Source organism: Oncorhynchus nerka, linkage group LG10 (assembly GCF_034236695.1).
Source record: "Oncorhynchus nerka isolate Pitt River linkage group LG10, Oner_Uvic_2.0, whole genome shotgun sequence".
Taxonomy (NCBI): Eukaryota; Metazoa; Chordata; class Actinopteri; order Salmoniformes; family Salmonidae; genus Oncorhynchus; species Oncorhynchus nerka.
Genome location: NC_088405.1, coordinates 12,924,509 through 12,941,976, shown reverse-complemented (window position 1 = coordinate 12,941,976; position 17,468 = coordinate 12,924,509). Strand labels below are relative to the sequence as shown.

The window sequence follows — 17,468 nt, the reverse complement described above, 5'->3', positions numbered from 1 at the left end:
AAATATATATTTCGTTTTGCTTTTATTATGTATCCCTTGGAGAGCTGTGGTGTCATTTAACAACAAAGGAACCGATTTAATCAATTAACTCGCTGCTGCAGAGGGGAGAGGACGGAGAGGCTGAAGAGGACGGAGAGGCTGAAGAGGACATGGAGGTGGGAGAAGGGGCGCAAGTGACACACGCAGCAGCCGGCGGAGGCGCATAGCTGAACTCACTCACACACACAAACAGGGAAGTAGCTAAATCATCAAAAAGTCGCTGGGGCAGCCTTAAAAAGTAGCTACATTTGTCGCTATACTCTTTTACGAATAAAAGCCGCTAAAGGGGAATGAAAACTCTCTAAATCTAACAACAAAGTCGCTAAATTGGCATCACTTGCTCCGACACCTTTGGCTAGCAGCGGAGCTCTATAAAAAATATACATAAAAAGTATAGCTTTACAACAGAAGTTAAAGTATCCTTATTTCAACTGAATAAATCAATCAAATACAAATATGCAAGAGACAGTTTGGGACTTTATGTAATTAGTCAATAAAAGGGGACTTTAAACGTTAGTACTGAATAATGGGTAAAGTAGTTATTTATTCCCCTGTCAACCTCATTAACTTTAAAAAGGTCAACGTACACAGCTGAAGCATACTGTACTGTCAAAGATGTGTAAAACTAACCCAGCGTACTGTACTGTCTTTGGTACTATCACAGATAGAACAATGAGAGTTAGTTATATAAATATTTGGTACTACTTTCTTTGGCTGAAGGATTTCCGACTACATTTCCCGAGAGCCACCAGCTTTGCGGCGCATGCCTATAAACGATTTACTGGCCACCTCGTGACCACTCTGATTTCAAGAAATAGGGGTGACCTCTTGTTGCTAGAACAGTGGGAGAATAGTCCAAGTTACCATACAAAGATGGTGAGTAACAAACAAAAAGTTGTATTAACTTTGTTTACGGAACTTTAGCTTTACTGAAATGATAAATGTACACACCTGCTATAGTAGTACGCTGACAGCGAGGTGGCTTTTCGTTCGCTTGTTGCCAACAACCAACGTTTGCTTCTGCAAGTAATTTAGCTAACCTAATTTATACAGTAGCTAGTTAGCTACCGGTAACCAACTTTTGTAACTATTCAAACATGTTTGTTAAACGACTTTTGTTTGTGATATGTCTAAAGACAAGTTGGAGGGAGTACAATCTCTAATTTCTTGTTGGCAGTGTTGCCAGTCAATTTGGCACGTTCTATTATAATCTCATTTCGACAGTTGTGTAGTATGCACATGTGTCTACATTTCTTTGACAAGGTCAAATTGTCAGAATGTGTTAATGTGGCCTACCGTTATCTAAGTAAGTTGTCTAATTATGGCATGCGACTTTCTCCCCAACAAAATGCAATTGCTTGTTTTTGGACTCTAGATTTGTGTGAAAGGGAAAAGGTTGAATAGTGACAGTTTTCTACAGTAGCTATAAATATCTCGTCTCAGATGGCTCGAGGAGTGAGTTCTATTTTTAAATTCACCGTGGCTTACCTCGTGAGTTAATAAATCCCCACTCCGACATTGTCCGGTCACGGATCCCATATGGAATATCATTGTTGGAGAAGAGCTACAATTCTAGTACAGTTCTCTCTAGTATTGTCACTGACTGTCACTTTACGAGTGAACTCTCAGCCAATTCCTCAAAGGTATCCCACTCACCTCATTCCCATTTCATGTACACCTCATTTTTACATGACTGTTGTTGACTGTTATTCCTATACAAGCCTATTACATAACATTAATATTATTGTAAAACTTCCCAAATGTTTTCCCTAGCTCGATAATTTCCTCAAACTCCAAAGTAATGCCTGGTTCACCTCCAACGTTTTAAAATGTGCCCATGAAATTTCAGTGACAAGGACCAAACATTTGTCAGTGCTTGGTTGTTATTTTGTCAACAAATGGAAGAAAATAAACTGAAACGGGGACTTACTACCCGAACTTGTCCAAAAATAAATACACATTTGTATTCTATTGTGAAACATTTTACTACAGGTTTTTAGGCTAATTCACTCTGGATAAGTGTCTAAATAACCTAGGTGTAATGTGCCCTAATGAATAGGACCCAGATCTGTGTTTCTGTCTTGTGTTGCAGTCTGCTGAACCTGTTCGTGTTCTGGTGACTGGCGCTGCTGGGCAGATTGCCTACTCCTTGTTGTTTGGCATCGCCAAGGGAGATGTGTTTGGCAAAGATCAGGTAGAGGGAAGGAAGAAGCTTTGGCTTGACTTGCATTACGTAATATCCCAGCTGATCCTGTTAGGGGTTGTCTATTGTCTGAAATTACACCCTATATAGTCCACTACTTACCCTATTTGCTCTGGTCAAAATGAGTGCACAATATAGGGAATAGGGTGCCATGTCAGATACCTCCTGTCAGTTAAATACAATTTAAAATCATGACTGATGGGCAACATGCAGCATCACACACTACCCCTTCAGTCACACAACCTGCAGAGCTTCACTCAAGACTTTAGTGTCCTTGAATTGCCTGAAATGGAACCACTAGCATACAGCCTACTGGCAGGTTCATAGGCCTAACACTGTCCCTTCAAATAGTCAATACAAGCAGTGTTGTCAATGTAGTAATCATATGAACCATACACATCTGTTCAGTTAGCAATCTACCAGCCTGTAAGTCAGCGGAAAGATCAATAGATCCTACTCATGTATCTACTCCTGTCATTTCATGGTCTCTCCTCTCAGCCAATCACCCTGATCTTGCTGGACATCACCCCCATGTTGCCAGTCCTGGATGGCGTGGTCATGGAGCTACAGGACTGTGCCCTCCCACTCCTCAGAGGTAAACCATGGGGCAGACGACTCTCACTGGATTGACGTGGCTTTGCTTTAGTTGTGAGGCACCAGTAGTATCTCCATCTCCATTGTGACTGTTTTTTTTCTGTTGTCAATTGGTGGTGTCCTTGCTTTGTTCTCACCTCGGCTGTGAGGCCCCTGTATTAACGCTCAGGGCTGCAAAGACAATGTTCTCTCTGTGTATGGTGTGTTGCAAAGACAATTTTCAATGTGGGGTGGGGGGGTGTCTATAGTGTGGTGACCCTGTGTCCCAACCAGATCTGGCTTCAAGCACTAACTAAATTCTTTCAAATATTTTTAAGGTGTTCACCAGATCGGTGGGATTTTCAGAATTGCCAGAATCTCGCAGTATCCCTTTAAAGCAGTTAACTGGCAACAGTCTATGTCCCACAGACAACAGTAGCAGAACAAAGGGATCAAAACGGGGTTTGCTGAAGCTAACCGTAAAAGCAAAAACCGTGTGACTGAGCTGATGAGAATGTAAAGTGTTGTGACAAAATGGGGTTTGAAACAGGGAAAACCACAGACAATGTGATGGGAAAACAAACCCAAGCCTTTGTTTCTCCATAGAGGCCACTTTCTTTGTCAAGAGATCACGTCTAAAACATTGTGCTTGAAGGACTGAGCCTAATAAAGCACTCCTTAAAAACAACTTCCTGCTGTCCTCGATCATAGTTATCTTCCCATTTTCTTTATTTTTTCTATTTTTGCTTAAAATGACATACCCAAATCGAACTGCATGTAGCTCAGGACCTGAAGCAAGGATATGTGTATTCTTGCTACCATTTGAAAGGAAACACTTTGAAGTTTGTGGAAATGTCAAATTAATGTAGGAGAATATAACACATTATATTTGGTTAAAGACAATACAAAGAAAAAAAGATCCTGTTTTTGTACCATCTTTAAATGCAAGACAAAGGCCATGTTTTATTCCAGCCCAGGTGCAATTTAGATTTTGGCCACTAGATGGCAGTGGTGTATGTGTTAAGTTTTAGACTGATCCAATGAATATTGCATTGCTGGTCAAAATGTTGTATCAAGACTGCCCAAATGTGCCTGATTGGTTTATTCATACATTTAAGTTCATAACTGCGTGCTCTCAAACAATAGCATGGTATTATTTCAGTAAAAGCTACTGTAAATTGAACAGTGCAGTTAGAGATTAACAAGATTTGAAGTTTTCTGCAAATATCAGATATGTCTGTCCTGGGAAATGTTCTTGTTACTTACAACCTCAGGCTAATCACATTAGCCCATGTTAGCTCAACCGTCCTGTAGGGGACTCACCGAGCCTGTAGAGATTAATTAGACAGCACTGTAGTAAAACCTTAAACGATTAAGTGGTCTTTATCATCCAGTTTTTCCTTCTGTTGGTGGTCCATGTGCTGCCCATTGAACCAACCCTGGTCTGTTGTATTTTTGATTTGTCTAGAGGTCATTCCCACAAACAAGGAAAGAAACCTACAAGTGTCTTATAGGATAGTTCAGATAGTCCCTCTCCTTTCATGCTTCTTTTTTCTGACTACTTGATACCGACTGAACAAGCCCCTGTTTATTCCATCTGTTTTCAGAGGTCATCCCCACGGACAAGGAGGAGGTTGCCTTTAAGGACCTGGACGCTGCTATCCTGGTGGGCTCCATGCCCAGGAGAGAGGGTATGGAGAGGAAGGATCTGCTCAAGGCTAACGTGGCCATCTTTAAGAGCCAGGGGGCCGCGCTGGAGAAGTATGCCAAGAAAACTGTCAAGGTGAGATTATAGCCAGAGCCCAACAGACAGGGTTTGTTGTCTGTGTGGGGTGTCTGGTGACTGTCAATGTGTCCCTAAATGTCAATGCAGACTTAGCTGTCCTTCAACACTAGCAGGTACCCTGTGTTTGTGGTATAGTGTAAGCCATGTGTCCTTAGACATAGAGGACTCGTGATGCTGCACCTCAGAGCTGTTGAAATTCAGTTCACCACGTGTTGGGCTCTTAATTCCTATGGAAAGACTGGCCTGGAATGCCATTGTGTGTGTGCATTGTTTGTGGGTTTGTTTTGTGAGCGCGTGTTTTGATTTTTAAAAAATCAAACTGACTGCCTGTCTTAACACTACCTCACCTATCTGGTCTGCTTTGGTTGTATCCACCCTGGCTGGGTTCCATCCCAGGAGTTGGTCCACTTCTGTCTAGAAGCCTCACATTGTATCCAGTCTGGCTGGGTTCCATCCCAGGAGTTGGTCCACTTCTGTCTAGAAGCCTCACATTGTATCCAGTCTGGCTGGGTTCCATCCCAGGAGTTAGTCCACTTCTGTCTAGAAGCCTCACATTGTATCCAGTCTGGTTGTGTTCCATCCCTGGAGTCAAGGAAGACATTCTGATTCTCTCCTGCTCCCAAAGTGTGCCCTCAACTTCATGGATTTACAAAATAAATGGACTGGTGTGAGGAATATGGTGGAAACTAGAGAATTATAATGAGTCATTTTAATAGTAGAGAATAGGAACTCCGCCAAGGACTGGAATGTCCCGACTAGTGCCAGTGGAACTGTGGGTGTGTTGTGAGGAGGCCTTTTGACCTCGGACACTGATCTAGCAACAGGTGTTGGGCTGTCAGACTGACGAGTGCGACTGCTTGTGTGTGTGCTGGCACTTGTCCTGCACCCTTGTCATTTCTTCCCCAAGTGACCTTGTTGCAAAAACTTAACTTGTCTTCAGGCAGCGTGCAAGGCTGAAGCTGCCATGATAGAACATCTTCAACCTTACACACTACCTGACTGTCTAGCATGGCGTCTTCAACCTTACACTCTGCCTGACTGTCTAGCATGGCGTCTTCAACCTTACACTCTGCCTGACTGTCTAGCATGGCGTCTTCAACCTTATACTCTGCCTGACTGTCTAGCATGGCGTCTTCAACCTTATACTCTGCCTGACTGTCTAGCATGGCGTCTTCAACCTTACACTCTGCCTGCCTGACTGTCTAGCGTGGCGTCTTCAACCTTACACTCTGCCTGCCTGACTGTCTAGCGTGGCGTCTTCAACCTTACACTCTGCCTGCCTGACTGTCTACCGTCTTCACACTCTGCCTGCCTGACTGTCTAGCGTGGCGTCTTCAACCTTACACTCTGCCTGCCTGACTGTCTAGCGTGGCGTCTTCAACCTTACACTCTGCCTGCCTGACTGTCTAGCGTGGCGTCTTCAACCTTACACTCTGCCTGACTGTCTAGCGTGGCGTCTTCAACCTTACACTCTGCCTGACTGTCTAGCGTGGCGTCTTCAACCTTGCCCGTCAGGCAGCGAGGCTTTGGAATTTTCCCTCTACTCACAGGTGGCTCCAGTTTCAAGTAACTTTAAAATATTTTTTTTACTACATGGTAATCAGACACTGCAATACATGGCTATATTGCATTGATAAGGACAAAACGTTTAAGTTGGACTAAAAGTGCGAACTATGACTACGTACATTTTATTACTTTCATATATATATATTTATTTTTCACCTTTATTTAACCAGGTAGGCTAGTTGAGAACAGGTTCTCATTTGCAACTGCGACCTGGCAAAAATAAAGCATAGCAGTGTGAACAGACAACACAGAGTTACACATGGAGTAAACAATTAACAAGTCAATAACACAATAAACAAATCAATGACACAGTAGAAAAAAAGAGTCTATATACAGTGTGTGCAAAAGGCATGAAGAGGTAGGCAGTAAATAGGCCATAGGAGCGAATAATTACAATTTAGCAGATTAACACGAGTGATAAATGATCAGATGAACATGTGCAGGTAGAGATACTGGTGTGCAAAAGAGCAGAAAAGTAAATAAAGTAAAAACAGTTTGGGGATGAGGTAGGTAGATTGGGTGGGCTATATACCAATGGACTAATCTCATGGTATGACCTCTTAGTCTCTCGTTGCCTTCAGCGTCTCATCACTCTGCTGTGAACTATTAGGGATAGCCTGGCCAACAGCCAGTGAAATTGCAGAGCGCCAAATTCAAAAACAGAAACTCATAATAAAACTTCCTAAAACATACAAGTGTTATACATCGGTTTAAAGAGAAACTTCTTGTTAATCCAACCAGTGTCAGATTTCAAAAAGACTTTACGGCGAAAGCAAACCATGTGATTATCTGAGGACGGGCCCAGCACACATTACAAACAGTACCCAGCCAAGTAGAGGAGGAACAAAAGTCAGAAATGGCGATTAAAATTAATCACTTACCTTTTGATCTTCACATGGTTGCACTCACAAGTCCCTCTTTATGTCCATAAACCTCTTTGTTCAGTAATCCATTGGTACAAAGCGCTGTCACAGCAGGCAGACAAAATCAAAAGTACCGTAAAAGCTTGAAAATGTCAAACGATGTTTATAATCAATCTGTTTTTGTCATGAATGATCCATATCTCAACCGGAGAATAGCTTCAATAAAAAAAGGACAAACAAAGGCGCAGGACACATCTCTGGAAATGTCCACTGTCCTTATTGAAAGTGGTGTTTCTCCCTCATTTTCCAGAGTAAAAGCCTGAAATAATGCCTAAAGACTGGCCACATGTTGAGGAAGCCATGGAGATCGTGAACTGGGTCATGCGTCGTTTGTATGGTGGATAGGCTTTCAATGGGAAAACAGCCATTTCAATATAATAGCATTTCCTGGCTGGATTTTCCTCATGTTTTCGCCTGCCATTTCAGTTCTGTTATACACAGACATTATTTTTAACAGTTTTGGAAACTTTAATGTTTTCTATCTAATACTACCATGCATATCCTGCCTTCTGGGCCTGAGTAACAAGCAGTTTACATAGGGCTCCTTGTTCATTCAAACTACTCAATACTAACCCTGTTCCCAGGAAGGGTAAGTTAAAATGTGTGGTGCATCTCAATCCACCTATGGCAGTCTTTCACATCTGCAGTAATGTTTGTCAGACCATGAGACACTCTGAAAATAATTCTTCTCACAAACGGCTGTAGCATCCAAACTGTTTGGAAACTCTCCGATGAGACTCGCAGGAACATGATGGGTGGTCTCAGTTTTGTTCTACAAGCCTGATGGGACTCATCTGTACCTTCTGTTTGTAGTGTCTGAACCGTTTGGGCTACAAACTGACCCCAGTGGAAAGGGGAGATTCTCCCCATGACCATGGTGTTTTCTGTCTTGCTCTCTGTGTGTGTGTGGTGTACGACTGTTTTATAACATGGCCTCTCCTTGTCTCCGTCAGGTCCTGGTGGTAGGTAACCCAGCCAACACCAACTGTCTGATCGCAGCCAAGTCTGCCCCGTCCATCCCCAAAGAGAACTTCTCCTGCCTGACCCGTCTGGACCACAACCGCGCCCGCTCTCAGGTACCTGTGTGGAGAAGTGGGTTTTGTTCCCTTGAACCCCCTGAATGAATAGTTACCCCAATCCCTGATGATGACTGAGTCTGTCTGTACTTGAACTGTAGTGGGTGTTTAAGTTTCATTGGGGGGACAAATGGTGTGTGTGGATTATCTTAATAGATGGTGTCATCCTTACACAGCTCTCTTGCCTCCCTCCCCTCCAGGTTGCGATGCGCTGCGGCGTGCCAGCCACCCAGGTAAAGAACGTGATCATCTGGGGTAACCATTCGTCCACCCAGTACCCAGATGTCCACCACTGCAAGGTAATATATCATTTATCACAATGTAATAATGAAGTATTATTATACCACTGCAAGGCAGTAGTGAATACTATGTGTAATATTATTTAACAATATGTCATTATTATTTTACTACGCCAAGGTCAACATGGCGGGCAGCGACCTGGCCTGCTTCGCCGCTGTTAAGGACGATGACTGGCTCAAAGGGGCCTTCATTTCTGTGAGTTTACTCTACTGTAAAACACATGTTCATCTGGCTGTGTGAACTTTAACCCCCCCCCCCCCTTCTCATTGGAGACGGTCCAAGGGAAAGTGACCTCTGACCTTCTCCATGTGTTTTGATAAGGGGAGAGGAATCCTGGAAAGATGAATTGAGACGGCTGAAGGAGACTTTTGGAGTAGGGATGAGACATTTTATAAGGCATCGCTCTTCCCCCCCTCTCCTCTTCCCCCCTCTCAGACAGTGCAGCAGAGGGGTGCTGCGGTTATCGCGGCCAGGAAGCTGTCCAGTGCCATGTCTGCAGCCAAGGCCATCTGTGATCACATGAGGGACATCTGGTCAGGCACTCCTGAGGTCAGCTAAGTGGGACAATTCTGTGGCTTTAAGATGCAGATTTAGGATTAGTTTACCCTACCCAAATCTACATTGGAACCATTTTAAGGCTATATTTAATTACTCCTAATCTATAGGGCACTCTACTATTTAAAGTATAGATGAATCTCAATTCTTCACCCTTCTCCCAGAATGTGCACTCCTACAATTCCACAGTCATGGATGGTGTAATATTTGGCTGGAGGCCATTGTTACATTGCTTAGATGTGTGCAGTTGCACACTTTGGGAAGAGGGTGTAGAATCGTGGAGCAGCTTGTCTTTAGGTTAATGGCTCCTGAACAGTGTGGAGCAGCTTGTCTTTAGGTTAATGGCTCCTGAACAGTGTGGAGCAGCTTGTCTTTAGGTTAATGGCTCCTGAACAGTGTGGAGCAGCTTGTCTTTAGGTTAATGGCTCCTGGACAGTGTGGAGCAGCCTGTCTTTAGGTTAATGGCTCCTGAACACAGTGTGGAGCAGCTTGTCTTTAGGTTAATGGCTCCTGAACAGTATGGAGCAGCCTGTCTTTAGGTTAATGGCTCCTGGACAGTGTGGAGCAGCCTGTCTTTAGGTTAATGGCTCCTGGACAGTGTGGAGCAGCCTGTCTTTAGGTTAATGGCTCCTGGACAGTGTGGAGCAGCCTGTCTTTAGGTTAATGGCTCCTGGACAGTGTGGAGCAGCCTGTCTTTAGGTTAATGGCTCCTGGACAGTGTGGAGCAGCCTGTCTTTAGGTTAATGGCTCCTGAACAGTGTGGAGCAGCCTGTCTTTAGGTTAATGGCTCCTGGACAGTGTGGAGCAGCCTGTCTTTAGGTTAATGGCTCCTGAACAGTGTGGAGCAGCCTGTCTTTAGGTTAATGGCTCCTGAACACAGTGTGGAGCAGCCTGTCTTTAGGTTAATGGCTCCTGAAGTGTGGAGCAGCCTGTCTTTAGGTTAATGGCTCCTGAACTCAGCCCTAACCTCTGACCTCTTGTGTTTGCAGGGAGAGTTTGTCTCCATGGGTGTCTACTCCAGCAGTAACTCCTATGGTGTCGCTGAAGACCTCATCTACTCATTCCCTGTTCACATCAAGGTGAGACAGATCCCTGACACTCTGCTTTCTACACCTGCTCTCTACTCTCTATACTATAAGGCTGCGTTTACATTGTCAGCACAATTCTGATCTTTTAACCAATTATTGGCGAAAGATCTTATCTGATTTGGGCGAAAGATCATAATTGTGCTCTAAGATCAGCTGTCATCACCACTTAACCAGAGAGAGCTCTGCTTCTATTGACTATAAACAGGTGCTTTAGTCTACCACCAACTACCTATTGCAGTGGGAAGTTGATCACTTTGGCCTATTATTCAATATACATTATTCTCCTGTCTTTGTTATCCTCAGGACAAGCAGTGGAAGATTGTGGACGGGTTGGTCATCAACGACTTCTCCCGAGGCAAGATGGACGCCACGGCAGCCGAGCTGGTGGAGGAGAGGGACACCGCCGTCACCTTCCTCAGCGCTTGACTACGCTCCCAGCCACGGCAACAGCACTTGGACACAGAACCCACACCTCCAGACTCACGTCTGTGATGCTGCATTCACGTGCTACTCGGAACTTAGGAAACTCTGGAATATCCAACTTGGAAGTTCCATATGAACGGTTTAACTTCATATGTTTTACAGCATTTTTTTTTTTTTTTTTTAGACCTGAGTTTCTGGTCATTCTGATGGCACATGAACATGGTATGATACACTCACTGCTGCAGCTCTGTGTCCTAAACATTAATGTTACACACTTCTGAACAGGTTATCCCTGTTTGGATGGTTACCATGCTTACCATGGAATGGAGAATTGTTATGGGTAGTTGATGCACTAGTTACTATGACGATCATTGTTCAACTGTTAAATTGTTGCTCAGTCAGAACAATAAAATCAGCAAACAATGTATAATCCTTTATAGTGTTTCTAGATTTAACTTAATATTTTTGTGAAACAACTCTTGGCTAAATTAATATTTACCCTCATTTTTTTGTTTACTATTTGGCATTTTCCCATTATGATATTTGACAATCTGAATGTGATCACTACCTGTAATCCTACTATTTATAATTGTAGCAGGTGGTTATGGCATAGTCCTGCCACTAGGGGGTAGCACATTCTAACCTGTAAAACCCAGGACAGTAAAATGTATCTATGGTTAATTATGTTTCAAACCTCTGGATATTAATCTCCCTGGACTCACTCCTGACGAAACAATAAAACATTTATCAACTGATTCAGTAAATTTCACAATTTCTGCACAAATCAACATTTTATTAGTCCTATGAATAGTGTAGCTAGCCACAGTATAATGACGTGCTAGCTTGCCAGCTCTCCTTTCAACAGTGCAGCATCTATTATAAAGTATTTAGTAAAACAAATATTAAGATTAGCCGGAGGGAGTGTGATCCATAAATGTTAAATTATATATAGTTTACACCCAGAATGTCCTATATCAGATTTTCCTTGCCTTGCATTGCTTTGTCACCTGTAGTAAAAAAGAAAGTCGTCCTTTCATTTGAGTCGTAAGGACTTGTGTACTGCAATTCAATCAGAACATGATTTAAAATCACTGAGTGACCATGTTCCTAAGCATTCTGTACCTGAAATTTTTACTTTACGTTCCATGTTAATAGTCTGGTTTCTAACCCAAATACCCCTAGGCCTAACTCCGGGATGGGCAACTCCAGGCCGGAGTGGTGTCCCCCCCCCTGTCCCTAGCAAACACCGCGGATAACTTTATTTGCGTTTTAAACTGAAGATGATCATTGGAGTCCTGTGTTTTAGCTGGAGGGGGGTATGACATGACACTAATCAGGCCTCCTAGCTATGAACCCACTAGTATGAATGTGTTCATTGACGTGGCATCAATGTCGTGGTTTTGGTGTTTGGAGTTCAGGAACGTCGTGAAAAACTGCATTTTCATTGGCCACAGCATTCGGATACAAGCTTTTCATTGGTCCTTGTTTTGGAATATCATTTTGATCAAATTAATCTATTATAGTGTTTTGTGTGAACTAATTACTAAAATACCTGCCCAATATTCAATACAGTGTGTTGCATGTCATTTTAATGTAAATAAACTCCCAAAGGGACATTAGTTGCGCTAATTTCACCGGTCTCCGCGGTTGTGTCCATACTTGGACAAGCCTATCGCATGATTTTCCTGTCGCCAACATCCTACAAGCCAAACAGTAAGGAAATGCATTTATTAGCTCAAATAAATGGTCCAATACCTTGCTGGGTGCCAATAATCATAACTGTCGTCGTAAAAGAGAAGTTACAAGAGTAGCCCAATAGCACTACGAGTGGTTTGATCTTTGTAGGCCTATTATTGGGTAGGCTATCTACATTGTCATAGCATATTCTGAATGTATTGGAAAACGAATAGAAACAATAGCCAGTTGATCTGGTAATAATGTTGCAATGTTATTTTTTCAATCATGTATAATTCGTGTTTGATGTGTAGGCTATGCTATACAGTGGAAAAACCCGTAATAACCTGTCCCCATCATTTCCGCATCCATCGTTCTGCATTCGGGAATGTAACTAACATTCGATATGCCACTAGGCGACATTTATTTTAAGGTTAGGCTAGACCTATAGATCGGTTATTCGTGTGGCCCGGGTCTATGCTGGCTTTAATATGTTACTGATTTACTGTATCTATCTGATTGTATACGCTAGGCTATCTTAATATATATATATATAAAATATCATGGGGGCGAGGCTAAAGCAAGAGAGGGAGTATATTAGTAGAGGCAAATGCCGCGTTCAAACCCACTGGGAACTTGTGAAATCACCGCCTTCAGTGCGTTCATGACAACTGGGATCTCGGGGGGAGAAAACTAGCTCCTACTGGAAAAAAATAGTTTTGAATCGTCATCCAACTTGAAATTCCAAGTGGGAAACTAGGGCATCTTTGTTGAGGTGCGACTTTTTGACCTAAAGATCACTAACGTCATTATTTGGCCTTTTTTTAATATATATTTTTAAATTATTTTTTATAGTTCCATGTTGTCTTGAAAGCACCAAAAGGTCCATAGCCAGTCCGGGAGGAAATGTGACGTGGTTTATTTGCCTGGGAAAGGGGCAGACCCGAAATCCGTACAAGGCATAGGCTAATTGTATTTGTGAAATATAGTCTACATAAATACCAATAGGTAGGCTACAGTCGGGCCGCGGGGTGCGTTTCATTAGGCTGAAGTCAAGTGAGATAAACGATTGATGGAATAAAGGTCGGGTTGTCACGCTTTGGAAAGTGCTGGCGGTGGAGGAATTGCGAAAAGGATTTCATTTGTGAGAGAGGAGTGCTCTAGCAAGTTATGGCTTCAGCAGTCCATTCTGCACTGGGGTGGCCATATAGATGAATGACTGAATGACCATTTAGGGTTTGACAAAAAAACAACAAAAAAAACGTTATTTTTCTTCTGGAATATGTCTTACATTTGATTGGATTATTTGACCAATTTCGTTTCAATATAGTTATAGTTGAATATCCTTGATAACTTGACAGGCTGCCTAGTGGAAATACCGATTTTGGATTTGTACAGAACATTTGACCTCCATAGGTGATTTCTGATTATTGAGCATTTATAACATTTTGGAATATGGCACGTTATTTTGAAGGTAAGTGATTGTGTGGATGCAGCCTACTACAATGATGAAGAATGAATACCACAATGAATGTATTGAAAATAAGTTTAACAGCTTCTACTTGTACATTGTCTGGAGACACGGTCTAAAGTACCAACTAGTGTTATAATTTGAAGTACTATCCTCTGGGAATACAATGTACACATTGTTGTATATATATATATATTTTTACCCAAATGAATTCAATTTAATTCAATAACAATGAATTGTCTTGGGCTACTTGGTTGAATGTTGCTATCACTTGAAAGATACCTTAGTACCATTGGACCTCAGGCTGGGCCTAACAAATGTGCTCCCACTTCTTACTGTCATGTCCAATTCCAAACTTGCACGCTGACAGATCAAGAATGGGTACCCCCACTAAATCCTCCATACCAGAGATAGCTGTTCTTTCTCCTCTGACATAATTAGAGTAATATAACAATAGTAGCTTATGTTATTTGAGAATGCAGTAGTTGGGCTACTCATTGCCGTTGTCCAATCAGGGCAGCAGTTTGGTATCCTCAGCCTCTAGTTGGGCTACTCATGGCTGTGGTTGTCCAATCAGGCCAGCAGTTTGGTATCCTCAGCCTCTAGTTGGGCTACTCATGGCTGTGGTTGTCCAATCAGGGCAGCAGTTTGGTATCCTCGGCCTCTAGTTGGGCTACTCATGGCTGTGGTTGTCCAATCAGGGCAGCAGTTTGGTATCCTCAGCCTCTAGTTGGGCTACTCATGGCTGTGGTTGTCCAATCAGGGCAGCAGTTTGGTATCCTCGGCCTCTAGTTGGGCTACTCATGGCTGTGGTTGTCCAATCAGGGCAGCAGTTTGGTATCCTCAGCCTCTAGTTGGGCTACTCATGGCTGTGGTTGTCCAATCAGGGCAGCAGTTTGGTAGCCCCAGCCTCTAGTTGGGCTACTCATGGCTGTAGTTGTCCAATCAGGCCAGCAGTTTGGTAGCCCCAGCCTGCCATATACCCATTCATTTTGGGTCTTGGTCTTGGGTTTGGGTTAGGCCGTCATTGTAAATAATAATTTGTTCTTAACTGACTTGCCTAGTTAAATAAAGGTTCAATTTAAAACATTTCCCTGTCAGTGACTCACACCATACAGGAACCACTGCCTGGTGATAGCTTATTAGAAATGACAGTGTCAGATGTCCCAAAACCATAGAACAAGTCACAGTGTTGACATGTAGCCTATTCAAAATGGATCTCACCGGTCAAAGTCTATTTCCTGGTAGTGGAATAGAGCTGTTGTATTACTGTTGCACTACACGAGGCTGTTACTAATCTCATAGATATGTTATAGGGAGATGAGGAGCTACTAGACTAGACTGTTACTAATCTCATAGATATGTTATAGGGAGATGAGGAGCTACTAGACTAGACTGTTACTAATCTCATAGATATGTTATAGGGAGATGAGGAGCTACTAGACTAGACTGTTACTAATCTCATAGATATGTTATAGGGAGATGAGGAGCTACTAGACTAGACTGTTACTAATCTCATAGATATGTTATAGGGAGATGAGGAGCTACTAGACTAGACTGTTACTAATCTCATAGATATGTTATAGGGAGATGAGGAGCTACTAGACTGTTACTAATCTCATAGATATGTTATAGGGAGATGAGGAGCTACTAGACTGTTACTAATCTCATAGATATGTTATAGGGAGATGAGGAGCTACTAGACTGTTACTAATCTCATAGATATGTTATAGGGAGATGAGGAGCTACTAGACTGTTACTAATCTCATAGATATGTTATAGGGAGATGAGGAGCTACTAGACTAGACTGTTACTAATCTCATAGATATGTTATAGGGAGATGAGGAGCTACTAGACTAGACTGTTACTAATCTCATAGATATGTTATAGGGAGATGAGGAGCTACTAGACTAGACTGTTACTAATCTCATAGATATGTTATAGGGAGATGAGGAGCTACTAGACTGTTACTAATCTCATAGATATGTTATAGGGAGATGAGGAGCTACTAGACTAGACTGTTACTAATCTCATAGATATGTTATAGGGAGATGAGGAGCTACTAGACTAGACTGTTACTAATCTCAATCTCATAGATATGTTATAGGGAGATGAGGAGCTACTAGACTAGACTGTTACTAATCTCATAGATATGTTATAGGGAGATGGGGAGCTACTAGACTGTTACTAATCTCATAGATATGTTATAGGGAGATGAGGAGCTACTAGACTGTTACTAATCTCATAGATATGTTATAGGGAGATGAGGAGCTACTAGACTGTTACTAATCTCATAGATATGTTATAGGGAGATGAGGAGCTACTAGACTGTTACTAATCTCATAGATATGTTATAGGGAGATGAGGAGCTACTAGACTGTTACTAATCTCATAGATATGTTATAGGGAGATGAGGAGCTACTAGACTGTTACTAATCTCATAGATATGTTATAGGGAGATGAGGAGCTACTAGACTGTTACTAATCTCATAGATATGTTATAGGGAGATGAGGAGCTACTAGACTGACTTACTAATCTCATAGATATGTTATAGGGAGATGAGGAGCTACTAGACTAGACTGTTACTAATCTCATAGATATGTTATAGGGAGATGAGGAGCTACTAGACTAGACTGTTACTAATCTCATAGATATGTTATAGGGAGATGAGGAGCTACTAGACTGTTACTAATCTCATAGATATGTTATAGGAGATGAGGAGCTACTAGACTGTTACTAATCTCATAGATATGTTATAGGGAGATGAGGAGCTACTAGACTGATATGTTATAGGGAGATGAGGAGCTTACTAATCTCATAGATATGTTATAGGGAGATGAGGAGCTACTAGACTGTGTTACTAATCTCATAGATATGTTATAGTAGATGAGGAGCTACTAGACTGTTACTAATCTCATAGATATGTTATAGGGAGATGAGGAGCTACTAGACTAGACTGTTACTAATCTCATAGATATGTTATAGGGAGATGAGGAGCTACTAGACTGACTTTACTAATCTCATAGATATGTTATAGGGAGATGAGGAGCTACTAGACTAGACTGTTACTAATCTCATAGATATGTTATAGGGAGATGAGGAGCTACTAGACTGTTACTAATCTCATAGATATGTTATAGGGAGATGAGGAGCTACTAGACTGTTACTAATCTCATAGATATGTTATAGGGAGATGAGGAGCTACTAGACTGTTACTAATCTCATAGATATGTTATAGGGAGATGAGGAGCTACTAGACTAGACTGTTACTAATCTCATAGATATGTTATAGGGAGATGGGGAGCTACTAGACTGTTACTAATCTCATAGATATGTTATAGTGAGATGAGGAGCTACTAGACTAGACTGTTACTAATCTCATAGATATGTTATAGGGAGATGAGGAGCTACTAGACTGTTACTAATCTCATAGATATGTTATAGTGAGATGAGGAGCTACTAGACTAGACTGTTACTAATCTCATAGATATGTTATAGGGAGATGGGGAGCTACTAGACTGTTACTAATCTCATAGATATGTTATAGGGAGATGGGGAGCTACTAGACTAGACTGTTACTAATCTCATAGATATGTTATAGGGAGATGAGGAGCTACTAGACTAGACTGTTACTAATCTCATAGATATGTTATAGGGAGATGAGGAGCTACTAGACTGTTACTAATCTCATAGATATGTTATAGGGAGATGAGGAGCTACTAGACTGTTACTAATCTCATAGATATGTTATAGGGAGATGAGGAGCTACTAGACTAGACTGTTACTAATC

General features: G+C 42.0%; 1 protein-coding gene and 1 pseudogene across 1 annotated transcript; both read left to right on the top strand.

The window, feature by feature from the left end:
• Positions 1 to 696: 696 nt before the first annotated feature.
• Positions 697 to 11,287, top strand: LOC115126823 (malate dehydrogenase, cytoplasmic-like). The gene is made up of 10 exons (XM_065023021.1): positions 697 to 915; positions 2,132 to 2,233; positions 2,741 to 2,837; positions 4,423 to 4,598; positions 8,044 to 8,166; positions 8,367 to 8,465; positions 8,584 to 8,661; positions 8,902 to 9,015; positions 10,011 to 10,100; positions 10,413 to 11,287. Exons 1-10 carry the CDS (start codon positions 712 to 714, stop codon positions 10,533 to 10,535), a joined length of 1,206 nt encoding a protein of 401 aa, XP_064879093.1. The 5' UTR covers positions 697 to 711; the 3' UTR covers positions 10,536 to 11,287.
• Positions 11,288 to 11,375: 88 nt separating this feature from the next.
• The window catches only part of LOC115125816 (UTP--glucose-1-phosphate uridylyltransferase-like), a 111,050-nt pseudogene continuing 104,957 nt past the window's right edge, over positions 11,376 to 17,468 (top strand).

Bases quoted from the DNA above. Each gene is read 5' to 3' on its own strand.
- LOC115126823 (XM_065023021.1), top strand. From the start codon at position 712: ATGAGAGTTAGTTATATAAATATTTGGTACTACTTTCTTTGGCTGAAG. The intron at 2,838-4,422 runs GTAAACCATGGG...ATCTGTTTTCAG, and splicing joins TGCCCTCCCACTCCTCAGAG to AGGTCATCCCCACGGACAAG. The intron at 9,016-10,010 runs GTCAGCTAAGTG...TTGTGTTTGCAG, and splicing joins TCTGGTCAGGCACTCCTGAG to GGAGAGTTTGTCTCCATGGG.